At 38.5% G+C, this 16,907-nt stretch overlaps 2 protein-coding genes and 1 pseudogene across 3 annotated transcripts; 2 read left to right on the forward strand and 1 right to left on the reverse strand.

Annotated features, from left to right (window-relative positions):
* On the forward strand, positions 1–2,546 carry LOC148727511 (uncharacterized). The gene is made up of 3 exons (XM_088726766.1): positions 1–304; positions 795–881; positions 2,059–2,546. The coding sequence occupies exons 1-3, from the start codon at positions 137–139 to the stop codon at positions 2,371–2,373; spliced, it is 570 nt and encodes a 189-aa protein (XP_088582892.1). The 5' UTR covers positions 1–136; the 3' UTR covers positions 2,374–2,546.
* A 668-nt stretch (positions 2,547–3,214) lies between these two features.
* On the forward strand, positions 3,215–7,157 carry LOC148727512 (deacylase AADAC-like; annotated as a pseudogene). The gene is made up of 5 exons (XR_015989284.1): positions 3,215–3,406; positions 3,809–4,046; positions 4,661–4,724; positions 5,157–5,355; positions 5,585–7,157. The product of XR_015989284.1 is annotated as a deacylase AADAC-like (transcript).
* A 198-nt stretch (positions 7,158–7,355) lies between these two features.
* On the reverse strand, positions 7,356–14,088 carry LOC148727513 (deacylase AADAC-like). The gene is made up of 5 exons (XM_088726741.1): positions 13,833–14,088; positions 11,495–11,759; positions 11,086–11,149; positions 9,984–10,200; positions 7,356–9,395 (listed from the first exon to the last, which is right to left on the reverse strand). The coding sequence occupies exons 1-5, from the start codon at positions 13,998–14,000 to the stop codon at positions 8,847–8,849; spliced, it is 1,263 nt and encodes a 420-aa protein (XP_088582867.1). The 5' UTR covers positions 14,001–14,088; the 3' UTR covers positions 7,356–8,846.
* Between the last annotated feature and the right edge of the window lie 2,819 nt (positions 14,089–16,907).

Here is a 16,907-nt window from a genome sequence, read left to right on the forward strand (position 1 = left end):
TCGAAGACCGGAGAGTCGAAGGGATTCGCGACCAGCTTGAGAACCCGAAGATAAGCCGAAAGGAAGGGAACCCTTACCTAAAGCAGCCAATGCTGACAAGGGCGGGAAAAGTGGTGGAGAGAAAGAGAAGGAACAGATGAATGCCACGTCAAAGGAAAATGAAACAGAGAAAAATAGAAAGGAGGAAGATAACTCAGAAGCAGGTGATGCCAAACCCTCCAGAGAGGGAGAGAGGGGGGCTGCTAAGGAAGAGAAAGCGCGAAGCGAAGAGGAAATCATTCGGCAACGACGATTACGAAACAAGGTAAATAAGTGTTAAATAGCTGAGTTCAGAAATCTCATGTGCAGTTTTGCAGTTTTCAGATTGTTTGCTCACATTCTAGTTTGATTTGCGTGGCCACATTTTCAGGCCCATAAATTTTATTCAGGTCATGTGCCTTTTTTTTTTTTTCGTCGCTTCGCGCGTGACTCTGATAAACACTTGCATGAGGAACGTAAATGGCTTTTTTCGGAGGAGCCCAGTGCCAACACAGTTCCTTGTGAGTTGTTCATTCCAAGTCTCTTTGAAATCATCTTGGACTCTCTTATTCGGTTTGGATACAGAAAAATTAAGACTGAGTAATCACCAGTGAAGAATCTGTTCTTGACATGCTGCCACTGAAAACTCTCATTTAGTCTGTCCCCAGAGGGATTCCTGGCCGTCACTTTAAAAATGTATTGCCTATGTCATTCTTTTTCTATCATTATTATTATTTCTATTCACGTGCGACAAAACTATTTTTGGTTTATCTTAGGATCGTCCTGATCGAGCCATTTACCAACCAAGATCAGCTTCACGAGAAGGAGGCTCTAAAAGTGACGCTCCTAAAGGAACTGAATCAGCAGGGAAATGTGAGAAGTTTTTCACTTGCTTTGCTTCTTGTCTCCTTCAGTCTTTCTTTGGGTTTCACACAGCACCGCTCCTCAATAATCCTCTTTTGAATAGACCGTTTTAATGATAAGTTGCAAACAAGGAGGGGAGGGGGAAATCTTTTTCCTCAAATTAGAGTAAAGAAACACGAGTATTAACGTTGTGGAATACAAAAAGTAAGAAAGTATGAGGCATTCTGTCATATACCTAGAGAAATGATGATGAGACAGAGAAATGTAAAATTATCAATGATCATTTAGCATAAGTGTTCCTTCAGAATTCATGAGGAATCGGGGTCATTTTCTCAAAGAATGGTTTGTGAGTATTAGCCCCCAAACTTTTGTGGTGGTGTTGTGCTTCTGTCACGCGAAATTTGCGCGTTTTAATAGAAATTTAAGATAGAAAAGCTTATTTCGGTTACCATAGTATGAAGCGACCAGGTAGATTACCACTAACCCCTCGGATGGGATTCCAGTAAAAGTCACTCTTCTGAATGAATTTTTAAACTGACCATATTTTATTTTAAAGATATATAATTCGTATTGTATTGTATGCATTTTAATTTTGTAATCTAATTTGTTCACTGAAAAGTCCCAGATGGGGATATATTCAATAAATGTATGTATGTATGTATGTATTCCAGTCCATCGTCGTAAGGTTACCCTCCCGCCCCCCCCCCCCCCCCCCCTAGCAATTCATCGGACTTCCCTGACAATTCACTCGTACCCATTTCTACTCCTGGGTCGAGATAGAGAGAGGCACTTAGAGATAGATGGATAGATAGATAGATAGATAGATAGATAGATAGATAGATAGATAGATGGATGGATGGATAGATAGATAGATAATAATCTTTAGACAGGGTGCGTTCTCACAGAAGTGGTTTTCAGAACGGCCCTGTAACTACCCACCCAACCCACCCCAGGGAGGACATCCATCACACAGTAATCTCGTGCGTGGGAAATTAACGTCTCCTACTAGAGGAAAGTGTCTTGCCCAAGAACACAACACATTGACCCGCCCAGGTCTCAAACCCATATCTCCAGACCCGATTTTTTGCAACACGTTATTGAATTCCCTCGACGTTCCATGTAATTCATAACATTGCGATAGAAATGAAATATCAAAGATTTTCGCTTTTGTCTCTTTCAGAACCGAAAGATAGAGCCAAGGACTCTAGGACCAAGGAGAAGAATCGTGAAGCGGAACGTGAAACAAGAAAGAACCGTGATGATAAACCACGCGATCGATATCGTGACGATCGAAGAGAGCGTGACAGAGACCGTGACAGAGATCGACGAAGCGATCGTGATAGAGATCGTGAACGTGAACGTCCGCGAGAAAAAGCGCGTGAGCGTGACCCGGACCAAACTGAATCCACAAAAGAAGAACGAGACAATCAGAAAAAGGCTGAAGCCAATGAAAGCGTCTCCAACGAAACTAAGACAACAACTTCTGGATGAGAAATCCATCAATCCTTGTTTTTAATCATGACGCAAAGTACTAGTTGCAAAGGCTCCTTTGAAAAAAAAACCTGATCATGCCACTTTAAAATTCCATGTTTTAGACACGTTTCTGTAACCATTACGTTAGTATATATCTACTTAATGAAATACATCCGAAGACATTTGAAAAATTGGTTCTTGCTAGCGTGCAACAGTTAATTAACACTGACGATTTTCTGGCCACAATAAAACCCGGCATGTGCGCGCGCCACCTACGCGTGAAAATTAGTAAAAACAAGGTAATCACTCTAACTTGATATTACAATTGACTGCACTGCAGTATAATTCCAGAATTCACTGCAGCACAGGGAGCAATATTAATATCTCTTGAGAGAACGTCAATTACATTTTGCATTTCACGGAAACTGGTAACATTTCCGTCAAAAATTTAAATCAAGAGAAGAAATAAGATTTGAACAATGCTAGTTGTATCACTGGTACCTTCAAATTGCTATGTTTAAAATTTTTGACCATCGGCCCCATGAGAATCCTGTCCCCACGCCTATCCCCACCCCCTCAAGCCCCATTTGAACACCAAAATCCTTCGTCAAACCTCGGTTCCTGCAACTGCGAACAGCCCAAAACCTTCCCAAATTTGAGTTCCACCACCCCTCCCCCCGCCCCGTAGCAATAGACTTCGATTGATCAAGTAACATTGGCTTAACCTGTAATGCCCGTAATTGCTCGAAATTCGTTGAGACCCTCAAAATGTATTTATATAAAACCAGAGGCTTCTGAGAAAACTCTAAAGTACACGTGCGCTTGACAGTAGGACTCACGTGATCCAAAAGTCACGCGAAGTGAAAGTGCGCTGTGACACTCAGAGAGGATCATGGCTAACTTTCTTTTGATTTTCGGTTGGATAGTTGTCCCTGTTATCAGCATTATCTTGACCTGGTACTACAGTCAGGAAATTCCCAAGGGATTGCCAGACGACCAGTTGACCGGTCTCCTTGTAAGCAGTTTTGGTTTGGATACGCTCTGCTTTTTGGTGAGGACACTTGCAGCTGTTTATAACGCCATGACAAAGTTTTCTCAGTTAGCTTGTCGTTGATAGAATTATCATTGAATGTTTGCTGAACTGGGTCGGTGGAATCGTCTCGTCGATTCATAAAAAGGTTTTTCTAGACAATTCATGATCACTTTTGCACGCTGGCACATACAGTGGGAATAAAGCGATCCCACAAATTAACTATTAACGGACAAGCACGATTTATGACGAAACTGTCAAACTAACCTTTGAGTAGCAATCTACGACACAGAAAATCCTCAAATTATCATTAGAGAATAAAGGCAGACCAAGCAGGGAATGAGGAATCATTTGGTCTGCTTCCGCCCCCAAGCTTTGAAAGCGTCCCTCTCGATCTAAAGTTTATCTTGAACTATTTTTAAGGCCTATACAGCTACTTTTATTGGGATGGGCAAGTCGGCACTCGAAAATCTTAATGGGGAACTCCAAAGGTTATCATCGGTGCTCCCCAAGGATGAAGAATCAGAAAAGTACTTGGAGATCCAGGATGGCAAGATAGCCAACATCCCTGTACGTATTTATAAACCAAAAATCCATGGAAATAAAATGACTACTGGTGTGGTTTATTTTCATGGCGGTGGATTTACTATTGGAAGTGTCGGTAGGTTTTATTGAAACCCTACCAGGAGTGAAATAACATGTAACTTCTCCTTATAATTTCCATAGATTATCCAGCAAACAGGTAACGAGAATACGCAGAGTTGTTATGGAGATGTTGTCATGGTGATCTAACACCAAGTTCTTGTAAATTATTTGGAAGCTATAATCTAGGAAGGGATAATGAGAAGGGAGATTAGAAACCCGGAAAAACTGAGAATGAAAGGGTGGAAGAGAGGAGAGAGAAAGGATCAGGTAGCAAGAGGTTTATGAAGGAAGGAAGCAGGAGATAAGTGCAAGATGTTGAGCATTTAAATCCTCAGTCTATCTACAGTTATATGATCGAAAGGGGCAAAGAGGGGGTAAATGTGCAGAAACAGGGAAGAAAGTGGAGAGGCGGACGAGGAACAAGGCACCGGTAGTGGGGGTTCTGGACACAACATATTATAATTTACATATTAAATGATTAATTTAGCAACATGACAGCTCCATGTGATTCTTACAATGGGTACTACATTTCTTTTAAAATTACACCTTGAAACATGGCTTTTTATTATTGTCAAAAGTTTGCATCTATTCAGTTCTTTGTAATATACATTTTTATAAATTATTTTTCAGATCAGTTTCATCCATTTACCTCGCGGTTAGCTAAAGAAGCAAATGTTGTGTTGGTGGCTGTTGAGTGAGTATTACCCATGACCTTTCTCTATTTCACCACAGAGCTCAACATGTACCATATTTGTTATCCAGAATCCCAGTCCACAGATCCTTTTGACATGCTGATCCTAGATCGTTATGCCTTGGGCAGCTTAAGCTTGTTGGATATGAACCTAAGACAGCCACACTTGCCAAAACCTCCCAGATCTTATTAGTAATTCTCCTTGCTGTCTGCCACACAACTTTTATGATGTTATTTTGGAGAATTTGGTATTGGGTCAACTAATAATCCCCTAATTGGTATTTTCTTTATTTTCATCAGTAGCCTTCTTGATAATGTATTCATATTGTAAAGAGAAATTCCATTTTGATTACTTATGGGAGTCAAAGGGTTATTTTAGTTGACGAAGTATCCGATAACAGCTTATGGCTGCTCTGTTGTCACCTAACCTTGCAGATACAGATTAGCACCCAAACACACTTTCCCTGCCCAGTTCCACAATGCTTATGCTGTTGTTAAAACCCTTCTGGCCACTGGAGGAAAATATGGTATTGATACAAATCGTATTATTGTTGCTGGAGACAGTGCTGGTGGTAATCTAGCAGCGGCAGTTGCTCTCAAGCTTCGAGATGAGGACAAACATCTGGCAGCTGAGGTAGTGGAACCTCTATAAGATCCTATTGTTTTGTCTAGTCTAGGAAAGATACTCAAAGTAATCTTTTTGTTGGGGTTACTATGGTAATCACAAAGTCACCATGGTAACAAATCTTACTTGTGGTCTTACTTGTGGGAAACATCCATTTCTTATGTTGTAGATCTCAACTAGTAACTAGGAGTCAGAGATTGTATGATTGTTCTCAACTTTTCTCTTGTTTTGATTGCAGATTCTCATCTACCCCACACTTCAGTTCATGGACTTTTCACTTCCCTCATTTCAAAACCATGACACTCGATTATTGTCACTGAGACAAGCAGCAGAATACTGGTCTTATTACATGACAGGAACACCCAACATGGTCGCATCCTTTTTGGCTAACAATCATTCCAGGCATCTTCGCAACACAAAGTACTCTTCTTACATTGGGATTGATGATAAAGGAAAACGAAGTCTACCAAAGAAGCCATCAGATGGAATTCCAGTAGCTGTTTTAGATGGTCTTGTGGACTATAGAGCATCACCTTTAATGGCAGAAAGTTTAAAAGGGCTTCCCAAGACGTTAATTATTACATGTGAATTTGATGTCCTAAAGGATGATGGTCTCTTATACAGGGCTCGTTTGTTGGATGCTGGTGTCAAAGTGACCCATTTAAATTACATGAGTTACCATGCCTTTTTGGTAGTTCAAGCCTTGCCTTATTTGAAACCGAGGAGTTAAATCAGGCATTGAGAGATATAGTTGACTATGTGAAAGGAGTGTAAAAGAGAGTCTAAAAATCTAGTTAAATTTTTATTGTCAAAAAGTTTAAAGAAATTTTTCAGAAAGACATTGCATCCCATTTGACTTGATTCACATCTTGAAAAGAGTAGAACAAACTATAAAAGTTTAGTTACATTTTTATTGGCAAACAATTTTAGATAATTTATTTTAAAAGACAATGCATGATAAAAATACATCTTGATTCATCAGATAGAAAGGAACCTTTTTGATCACATTTTGAAAAGTTAGACTTGTGCACAAGAGTAACCCAGGGCTGGACCAACACTCAGTGCCTTAAAATAATTGAGAAGATTGTCAGCAGATGGTTAGACATTCTAGTCTCCTCAAACAAGGATGAAAAACAAAGGCCCCATCTCCTCTGTACTGGTTAGTAGGAGAAGTTAAAGAACCCACACACTGCAGGCAAAGAGTAGGGAGCATAGTTCTCAATACTGTGGTCTAGCCTTGTATCCCAAAATAAATTCATAAACAGGGTGCACCTGTAAAAATTCTCTTTGAAAAATTGTAGACTGCTCAATGCCCAGTCATTGTCAGGCCAAAATCCCCCACAAAGTGTTGTGAAGCATACTAGAGCATATTTATTAATGTAGTGTAATCTACATGTTAAGGAGAATAGGCGAGACGTAAAATGCATCTTCATAACCTTTGTAAATCATGTTTTGGGAAGTTAGACTTTTTTTTTTGACGTTTCGAGTGCTGGCCCTTCATCAGAACAAATGGAGGAATTGTGGGTTATGTGTGGTTTTATATGCAGTAAGTGGAGCTACACTACTGGTGGGAAAATGGTGACAAGAAAACTCTTTACGTTAACTCTTTACAGTGGCAAATTTACAGTATCAACCTAGTTGATAAAACCAAATTACCTTGTCACCCCCTCAAGATAGGAATGTCATGATACATGTAAGCACATGTTACATGCCTGTCCTGTTCTCGGGAATCATGGGTTTGTAAGACATGTGCTCGCAAGTATGTAGTTTTTGGCTGGACAGATGTGGATTAAAGTATTTGTTGAGTTTTATCGAATTTTGATCCTTGTAGCGACCTAAACCATTCAACCTTTTCCCAACAGCAGTGATGCAGTAGCACAGTTTCTTTAGAGACTTACCCCCCTTTTTTCCTTAGGTACTGGTAGGTTTCAGCCATAATAAATGTTTTTGTCTTACACATTCTTGCAAGCTATGTCAGCTCTTAACTTAAAAAAATGAAGTAAAGGGAATGACAAAAATGCATACAGTTTAATGTTCAGCATTTCTCAACAAACACCTAAAAAATTTAGTTCTTTACAGTTACTGTAAGTCATGGCTAGGTAATATCTCACAAATTAAATATCATCAACATTGACAATTATGTTCTTCACAATAAATAGTTTACTACTTCCTACAGGTACACATCCTTCTTCTTGTAACAATATCTTCATGTGATGCAAATTAAGAAAAATTATTTTCAGCAATGTCAAAAAGTATCATTCAGAACAGAATCTTGTTCAACTATGTATTCCTCCAGGGAAACTTTCAGACTATGTTCATATGTGTGTTGAAAGAAGATCTTAAACATGATTTGCTGGCATGGGTTAAAATAACAAAGTCTATGATTTAAAACAAATTCTAATGGCTAATAAAATGTGATATCCAATATGTCAACAGGGAACTTAAACATAGGCTAAAACCTACAATTAAAACCAAGTTTGAGCCAAGTTTAGGCTTTCCTTGCCTTCAATGAAAGTGTCAGAGACTGGTATTGTTTTTTGCTGTTGTTGTTATGTAATGTCACTGGTAACCCTTTAACCCCCAGAAGTGATTAACATGTAACTTCTCCCTATACTATTCGTACATTAACCAGGTAACAGGTAATGAGAATACTCAAACTTATCAAGTAGAAGTTATCTTGATCTAACATCAAATTCTTGTAACTAATTTACAAGGAAATGTCTAGCAGCTAGAATGGAGAATTTACAATCAGATCTCAGGAGTCTAAGGCCTAAAAAATAGTTATAAAACAGTCTCAACAAGGTGATTTGCCACAACACTAAATTTGTTTTGAGGAACCTTAACAGCAAGCTTTGACTAATTGTCCACTAATTTGAGTAACACCTACTGTCCTATGACTAAACATATTACACACCTCAGGCAGGTAACCTTTGTTGGGTTTCATTAACAAACCCAGGACTAACAGACCACAATAATGGTCTTTCAGGCAGGGCTAGAACACTGCTAAATCAAACGGCTGAAAATTGCAGCCAAGTCCCCAGCATAAAGCAAGTTAAGATACTGCTACTACTCATGAAAAGGGTGAAAATCCATTACAGATTTCCATGGCAGTTTGTAAAGTCTCCATGACCGCTTAGCCCCCTGGATTGGGTAGTTCAAAGGTGGGTTAAGAAAGCCCAGGCTTAGTGAGAAATCTGATTTTAGATCTGAAAGTTTTGAAAGAAAATTTAACAGAATATATTTTGTCTACAATTTGATAATTAGACATTCTGAAAAGAAAAGAGAAAACTATCTGGAAAAGGCTTTTAAACTAAGAAATGGAGAAACCAGGGTTAAAAATTTCACCCTGGATTAGCGCCAATCAGCCTTTGAACCACTAGGCCCTGGGTGGGGAGGGAGCATGTTGCCCAAGAACACAATGTATGAACTGGTCAGGTGTCAAATACAGACTTCTTGTACTATTCCCACAGCTAAGATCAAGTGTGTTATGACTACCAAAACTAGGTGGAAACCATGTTTTTAACAAATTGTACAATATCAGCAAATGCTTCATCTCCCTCAGCTGTTCTGGCTGGTCCTCCTTCAGTAGCTAATGTCACAAACCCATGAAAAGATTGATAGTTCTTGTGCTGGACTTCAATGTTTGCATCTCGCAATCGTTCTACATACAGGAAGCCTTCATCTCTTAAAACGTCAAAGTTTGCTGTAATAACAAAAGTAGGAGGTACTCCTCTAAAGTCTTGTGCCATTAAAGGAGATGCTTTAGATTGGGTCAAAGCTTCCAGTAGAACAGGTGGTAGTGTTGTTTTTGGTTGTGGAAGCCATGTAATGCCTGGTGTTGACTTTTTCAGATACCCCATATACTTTGTTTTGATGAGATGTTGTGAGTGATTCCCAGACAGAAGAATCTCCACGAGGTCTGCGGAGCCATTAAGGTATAGCGAAACAAAATTGACATGGTCTTCTTGAGAGAGTATGTCATTGACTGCATTGGCAGTGTATGATGGCAAGTTAAAGTCCAGGAACTGTAAAGCAGGATAGATGAGAATCTACAAGAAGAGGAACAAGTCAGTTCATGAGATCCAATTTCAAATTGACACTAGGGCCTGAAATCACATCCAGTCTTAGGTGGTGGCAGGAAAGAATTCTTTAGCATCACTTTGTCATTCCTACTCTCTTAATCTTTTACCCTCTGATAGCAGTATGCATATCCTTCATACCGTTCTGATCTACATATTTCCCAAGTTGCCGACAAGGAGAATTTGTTTAACAAACAAAAGCTTCTTTAACCAGTGATCATTTCCTTAATTCTTTTACAGAAGTTCAAATAAACACTTTCATATAGACCTGTGCTATTGCTGCGCAAACGGTGAAAAACCATGTAAAATCAAACTTTTAATCAAAAATCCTTCAAAAGGCTTCAAGAAAACTCCTAATCTAAACTATGTCTAATGCAACATTAAAACAAAAAATTGAGAAAAACTTAACCACATAGAGAGACTTTAACTTGGCGGCCTGATGTGGCACTGTTTAAAGATGTCACTACTACGCATGCACAAAAATTTAGATGTCCTGTAATTGAGAACCAAGGCAACAGCCACACATCCATCAGTCACAATAGTTATTTTTTCACATACTTGTGCTCGCAAATAATTCTGCCTACAATGCATCTCAGAGACTTCAGCCAGGTAATGAGAAACTGCTGCTGCCAAGTTTCCACCAGAACTGTCGCCAACCAACATGACTCGTGTGACATCAACTCCATGGTCTTTTCCATGGTTGAGGAGGCCAACAGCTACATTGTAACAGTCATTAAACTGTGTTGGATAAATATACCGAGGAGCTTGCCTGTAGCTAAAAAGGAAAAAAAGTAGGTAGGTTGGTGACCTTGAATGTTACTTTCCTTTTCAATAAGAGGCAAATTATGAGGTTGGAGATTTACAAGAAACATTAATTTACAATGCTCTCTTTCATTTTGTAGACCTCTTGTAAATTGTTTTAATGCATTTAAAAGGTCCCTGCTCTTGTAATTGCTTTTGGGATGTCTATAACAGTAAAGAGTGACAGCAGGATGAAGTAAAATCAGAAGAATGGCTCTGAGACTCAAAGAGGGTGTATTATTAAAAGGAGCAATAGCCCTTCACTTTCACAGGTGGTTAAAAAGTAACTTCTCCTTTAAACATCAACACATTATCCAGCAAACATATCATGAGAACAGACAAACTTATCAGCTAACTTCTCATGATTAATTTACAAGATAATACAAAGAAGCAAGAGGGGAAGAGACACTACCAGTAGTAGGAGCTTATAGAAGGTGAAAAACTGAAGTGACTGCAGAAACAGTTGCAGTCCATTGCAAATAAATATATATTTAGCTGGCATACACTTTATAGTTAAAAATTGTTGGGGAAAAAAAGAATCAAAGTAACTTTGCTTTAATTAGCCAGCAGGGCCCAGTTGATCAGAAGCAGATTAGCACTAAACCAGAGTGAAAATTTAATGAAGGTTTCCTTATTTCTCTATTCAAGAGCCTTTTTGGAATAATTTTCCCTATTCTTTTTAGAGCATCCAATCACCAAATTGTAGACATTCAAAAAGAATTACCCTTAATTCTCTTTTTAAGCTTTCAGATCTGAAGTCAGATTTTAAACCAACCCTGGGTTATCTTGACCCAGCTTTGAACAACCCGGCCAAGAATTTTATTAGCCTGAGGTTAATAACAGAATAGCAGTTTCTTACTCCGCACTCACAACAATGACTTGAGCTGACACTGCAAGTCTACGGCAGAAGTCATCATATCCGTCTAGAGAGAAGAAGAACTTGCACATTAATGTTAGGATTATGACTAAAGGTTTAATTTGCACATTCACTTTTTATCTAAAATGTAATAGAGTTCTGCCTATCTGATTAGTTCTCCAGAAGCATTTTTCCATTCATTACATTGTTAATATTGCGAAAAACTAGAATATTACCAAATGTTTTTTTTTTTAACTAAATTAAGCAAGACCACTTTTATAAACACAGGACCAAAACTAGCAGCTTTGCATCAGGGAGAGAGCAGGGTATTCAAGGTGTTAGTGTGTTAGGGAATAGTACAACCTTTGGCAGAGAGCAGCCTTTTCTTTTCTGTCATGATGACGTAACTTACCTAAGCTACCTATGGTCCAGCCTCCACCATGAAAGTAAATTACTCCTGGTAAAAGAATTTCTTCGTTAGATTTGCTTCCAGGAGACTCATCAGTTTTATTCACCGGTTTGAATATCCTCACACGAACACCAAATATTTCAGTGTCATTTATTTCCAAAACATCAGAGTAACTATTGTTCTTGTACAATCCACTTGTAAATGCAAGCACTGATACCATATTTGCATAATAGTTGTCACCCAGTCCAAATAAAGAACCAATATAAGCCTGAAAAAAGATCACTGTCAGTCATGAAGTGAATACTCATCTAGCAGTCCATGTAAGTTGTGGTGGGTTTGTTCTAAATTCTCAGTTTTATATCACGTTAATTGGCTGTAAGACTGAAGCACTATCTGTCTAAGCCCTTTTAATTTCATTAACTTGATCCTAAATTCCCAAGATCTAATTTGAAAAAATTCCAGATCAAGACTATGCAATCTTGCTGCCAATTTGTTTGTCAATTTTCATTATTAATTCTGGGAAGTGTCATCTGAATCATTTCTGGGAGCAATTCTGCCCAAATTATGACTTCAACTCTTACTGTTGTTAAGAGAGTAATTAACTGTCATATCTGGACTATATTAACAATCCTTTCGGGATTTCAGACCCTCTTTGCAATCACCAAATGGGTCTAAAATTGTGACTTGTTACAATGCGCAACATTGCTCAGGAACAACATTATTCTCATGAAGGCCACATACCTAAATAGGTAGAAGATGAAAAGTATAAGCACAAGGCTGTGCTCTAAGAAAAATTGAAGGGAGCCCTGTGCTTTGAAACTGTGAAATCCAGGGTGCCCAGCTTATTGCTTTATATGAAACAACTTAAGATTCCTGAGTCGCCCAAGAGCAAAAGTAAGGCACCAGGGGCCACCAGGCGCTGCTAGACCACAGCCCTGAAGCAGTTGCTTTAGTTAAAAGGGAATTGTATGTTGACCAAGCCAAAGATGGTTTCAAGTTTGTTTTACCAGATGGTCATTTTGTCTCAGCCAAGAAGTCAATCCACTCTGGGTAATTTTTTAAAGCAGGTGGATTTGATTGATTGATTGATTAATCAAAAGGTTACAAAGCAAATTTCCCCAGACTCCTAAATTAAGGGTTGAACTGGAGATACACACATTCAAAGGCTTAAGCACTGCCTGCTCATCAAAATGAAAACAGTTCAAACTATTATTAAGATTGCATAGTGATGACATGATTTAATGAGTATACAGAAATTCATTATTACATATCTTACAGGGTAGGTACTGTGCTCTTCACTAGGACATGTTAGGTAATTTTAATTACACAGGATAGGGTAGTACATATATATATTGGGTCAACTATACGGGGCAGGATTACATATATTATGCATTTTCTATATGTTGTAGTTCAATTTTATCCTTGGTCAAATTTTATTTTCCTGTTTCAACTCATTATCATACATTAACATGACCAAGAACAAAGGAAAATAAAATTTGAACCAAGTATTAAATTGAACTACAACATATACATTAGATTAGTTTAGTTTAGTTTTATATACATTAGATTAGTTTAGTTTAGGTGTCCTTATTTAGTGGGAAACTGCTACTGATTTGACACATTAATAAAGTTTATTATTATTATTATTATTATCATTATTATTATTAATATTGATCACAATCTGGGCTTCATGCCTTAATGAAGTGGGCCTCATTAACTATGGGGTTGGTCATGGGTTGCAGGGTACAGCCCTCCTACAACAAAACCTTTCTTTGGGTCTAACGTCATCATTGCATCTACAGACTGCGTCCTCATTCAAGAACATGCATAAGAGGCAGTGTAAATTGTCTATGTGTTCAGAACTACAACTTCTGGAATGGAAGAGATCTAAACTGCCATGGAAGCCCTTATTAGATAGTTTTCCATACAAAACAGGTTAGTTAAATGAATGTTTGTTGCAAGTTGGAAGAGGTTGATGTCAGCTCAAGTCATTGTATGTCTCACGATGTAGAGTCAGGCTGTAGATCGTAAATGTAGTGATCGCGATGTTTCAACTACTATACTGCAGCTGCTAGTCTTCGTAAGGCGACGAGGTCGAAAGTTTTCGTGTCACTATAAATAGACTTGGTTTGGTGTTATTGGTGTGTTTTGGCGCGCTGTCACTGGTTAGTAAATCCTAGAAACATTGCGAACTTTTGAAACGTTAAACTTGTAACACTGGGATAAAAAAACACATCCAACATTTTCGTCACCATAAACAGCTTTTGGCGAGACAGTCACTGTACTAACTGAAATATCTGAGTGATATTTAAGTAATTAAGTAATTAAATTAGAAACTTACCAGGTCCCTTGCTAACACGAAACTAAACCCTACCAACTTGAATTGCCATGTTGAATTTATTGGAAAATCGTCTGGTAATGCAACGTTGAATAATCTTTGGTATACTCTGTTAAAAGCAATAGCCAATAATACTACGAAAACACAGAGGAATACGACAAAAGTTCGCATGTTCTCGACAGCATCTCCTGAACCTGGTTACAATCAGACATTTACGAAGAACGTAGTAAGGCGGATAGCGAGGCGGGAATAATGGGGGGTCGTTCCCAATCCCACTCCAGTACCCGAAGTCCAGGTTCGTGACTAATCCAGAGTGGTGACTAAAATAATATCTTGCAAATGATAAGGCATTGATGTTAGGCCCCTAAGCCATCGAAAAACATAACACGTCCCATAGTACTTGGTATTGTAAGATTTATGGTTTCCCTTGTGTCCGAGTTAACCTTGTTCTACCACATTTATCCACCTCATCACTGGCACCTAGTTTTATCTTGTTGATCCCAGTCTAGGCTAAGTTTACCACTCAATCCCGTTGACCCAGATACAGGTAAACAGGTTAGAGCATGACTGGCTCAGGGTAGTTGTGGGTTAGGATGGTCTTAAGAAAGATATCATTCATTTTATCTCGAGTGTTGGACAGTGAATTAAGAGTACAAAACAGACAAACCTACACATACATACTTTATTCGTGTGGAGCTTATAAGAAGAGGCAACTTATAACTAGCTGATGTTGAAACACTAATCCATAAAATAAAAAGGAGAAAATTTTACAAGTTGTTTCCAAATTTGCATTGCAGCTCATGAAATCAGGTCTGGGATAGCATTTTTGTGTTCATGTTCACGTAGAAACAGGTAGCATCTTTCTCCGAACAATAAGGGAGTAAAGGAAGGGGGGGTCAAGTGCCTTGTCCCATGGAAGCCTTCAATTCGACTCTAATTTATAATCCTATAACCATTCCCAAATATACTTAGCTTTTAACAACCAAACGCCTAAATGCCACGGCACATTAATACCAGGCACCACTAAGTGCAGTAACCCTTAGTGTATATCTAGTTCAAGGCTTCCAGTCTGGAAAGGAATTACAGTCAAGTTGCCCATGACCAACAGGTCCACACTATAAAAGCCAAAACAGGAAGTGTCTTCCTCTACCCTCCCCTGTAATCTTCAAGTTAGTGCCAAAGTAATGTCTTCCTTTGGCAGAAACATACACAGAGCAACACTACCCTTAACTCAAAAATTGCTTCAATAGACCTCTCATAAATGGCTGGCCTAATACAATCGTCTTAGTGACATGTTTACAGACAAAATAATTTTCACTCAAAAGGCTCATTTGCATGCATGTTAGAGAATGATAATAATGGCAACCATTTTGGATCCACATTTTGGGCTGCAAAATGTTCAACAATTTTTCATTGACAAAGACAAAGGTCGGTCAGCAGGCTGAACAATTTATTTAAACCTATCATAACTCTTCACAGTAACAAGTAAAGGCATTTCTTAGCCCTACGGCACTAAAGCTATGAAGAAATTGGAAGGATGACTGCTAAGATCCTGCCTTTAAGAATACTTGAATAAATTTCAATTGGCAAAATCTGTTAGACATAGTGACAGAAAATAATAAAAAATTTAAAAAATTTTTAATCTGAAACTATATCTGGACTTGTTTTAAAAATAACCAAAAACAGTGTTAGGGTTATGAACATCCTTTAACAAATTGTATCTTCAACTAGATTAAACACCAAACTTTTCATTAGCAACAGCAGAGACACAGTGGCCTCATGGTCAGTGCACTGAACTCTGGGTCGAGAGGTCTGGGTTCTAGACCTGGGCAGGTCAATGTATTTTGTTCTTGGGCAAAACACCTTACTATCACAGTGCCTCTCTCCATTCAGATGTATGATGTAGTTGGTCCAGCTTTAGTGAGTGGTACATCATATGTAGCAGTTATTTCCTTGAACACAATGCAAAGAACATGTTCTTGAATCCAGGGTTCGTACCCTTTTTCAGAAACAAATTTCCAGGAATTTTCCAGGCTTCAGATTACTTTTCCAGGACTCCAAAATTAACCTGGGTTACCACTGCGCATGAGCTTATGATGATGCATGAGCCCTCGATCCAGAGTTACACTCGTGTCAGTTTCCGGAAACATGAAAAAAATATCGATGCAGTCACGCGGTCAAATCGCAGCCAAAACCAGAAAGGCATACATTATAAAAATACTAAAAAAGCTTTGCTCACTCGTTTTAGGGAAAACTCTATTACTTTATTCAGTTTAACAGATTTCCAGGACTTTCCAGGACCAGCATTACTTTTCCAGGGCTTTCCAGTCCTGGAAAATGAAATAATAAAATTCCAGGACTTTCCAGGATTTCCAGGACCCGTACAAACCCTGTGAATCTTTTCCAGTCTCTTTCTATCAGATATATTGCACAAAAGTTCTAGATCAGGTGGCAGTAGGTTAACGTAGGTAAAATTGCATAACAGATGAAGTTTAGGCAGTAAATTTTTTAAACAAGACATTACTCTGTGTATTAGTAGGGACTTAGGCAGTCAGGACGGCAACGCCAAGGAAGACTTCGATTAAAAAATGAATTTCTACTCTTAGTTAGAATTTCAAAAATGGCTGCATGAGCTTACTACTCATACGGCGTCACAGCTCAACTTCAGCATGACGTATAGAAGTAGCGTTGAGTTCCAAATGGAAATTAAATTAATTTGCCGTCGCAGTTTCGGTTTACAGACGACCCAAATTTTGGCGATTTCACATTGTTGTTTTGCATAGGACAGCTAAGAAATGTACAAAGTTTCAAAACGTACGTGCTGAGCTATTGTTCTGCCAATTAGATCTCTTGTTTTTCCACGTCCTCGTTGCCATCACCGTCATGGTTGCTTAAGATCCCTAGTAATTTGTGTATTTTGATGATTCTTAGGACACATTTTAAAGTATTTGAATGTGAAGTTTTCTACATATTTGCTTATTTATTTTTCACCTCTATAATTCCTTTAATTTTGATCCCACTTGGCAGCAATGCTAAATACCCCCCTGATGCTTTAAGGTTTTTTTTTTGTTGTTGTTG

Source organism: Stylophora pistillata, chromosome 7 (genome assembly GCF_964205215.1).
Source record: "Stylophora pistillata chromosome 7, jaStyPist1.2, whole genome shotgun sequence".
Classification (NCBI taxonomy): domain Eukaryota; kingdom Metazoa; phylum Cnidaria; class Anthozoa; order Scleractinia; family Pocilloporidae; genus Stylophora; species Stylophora pistillata.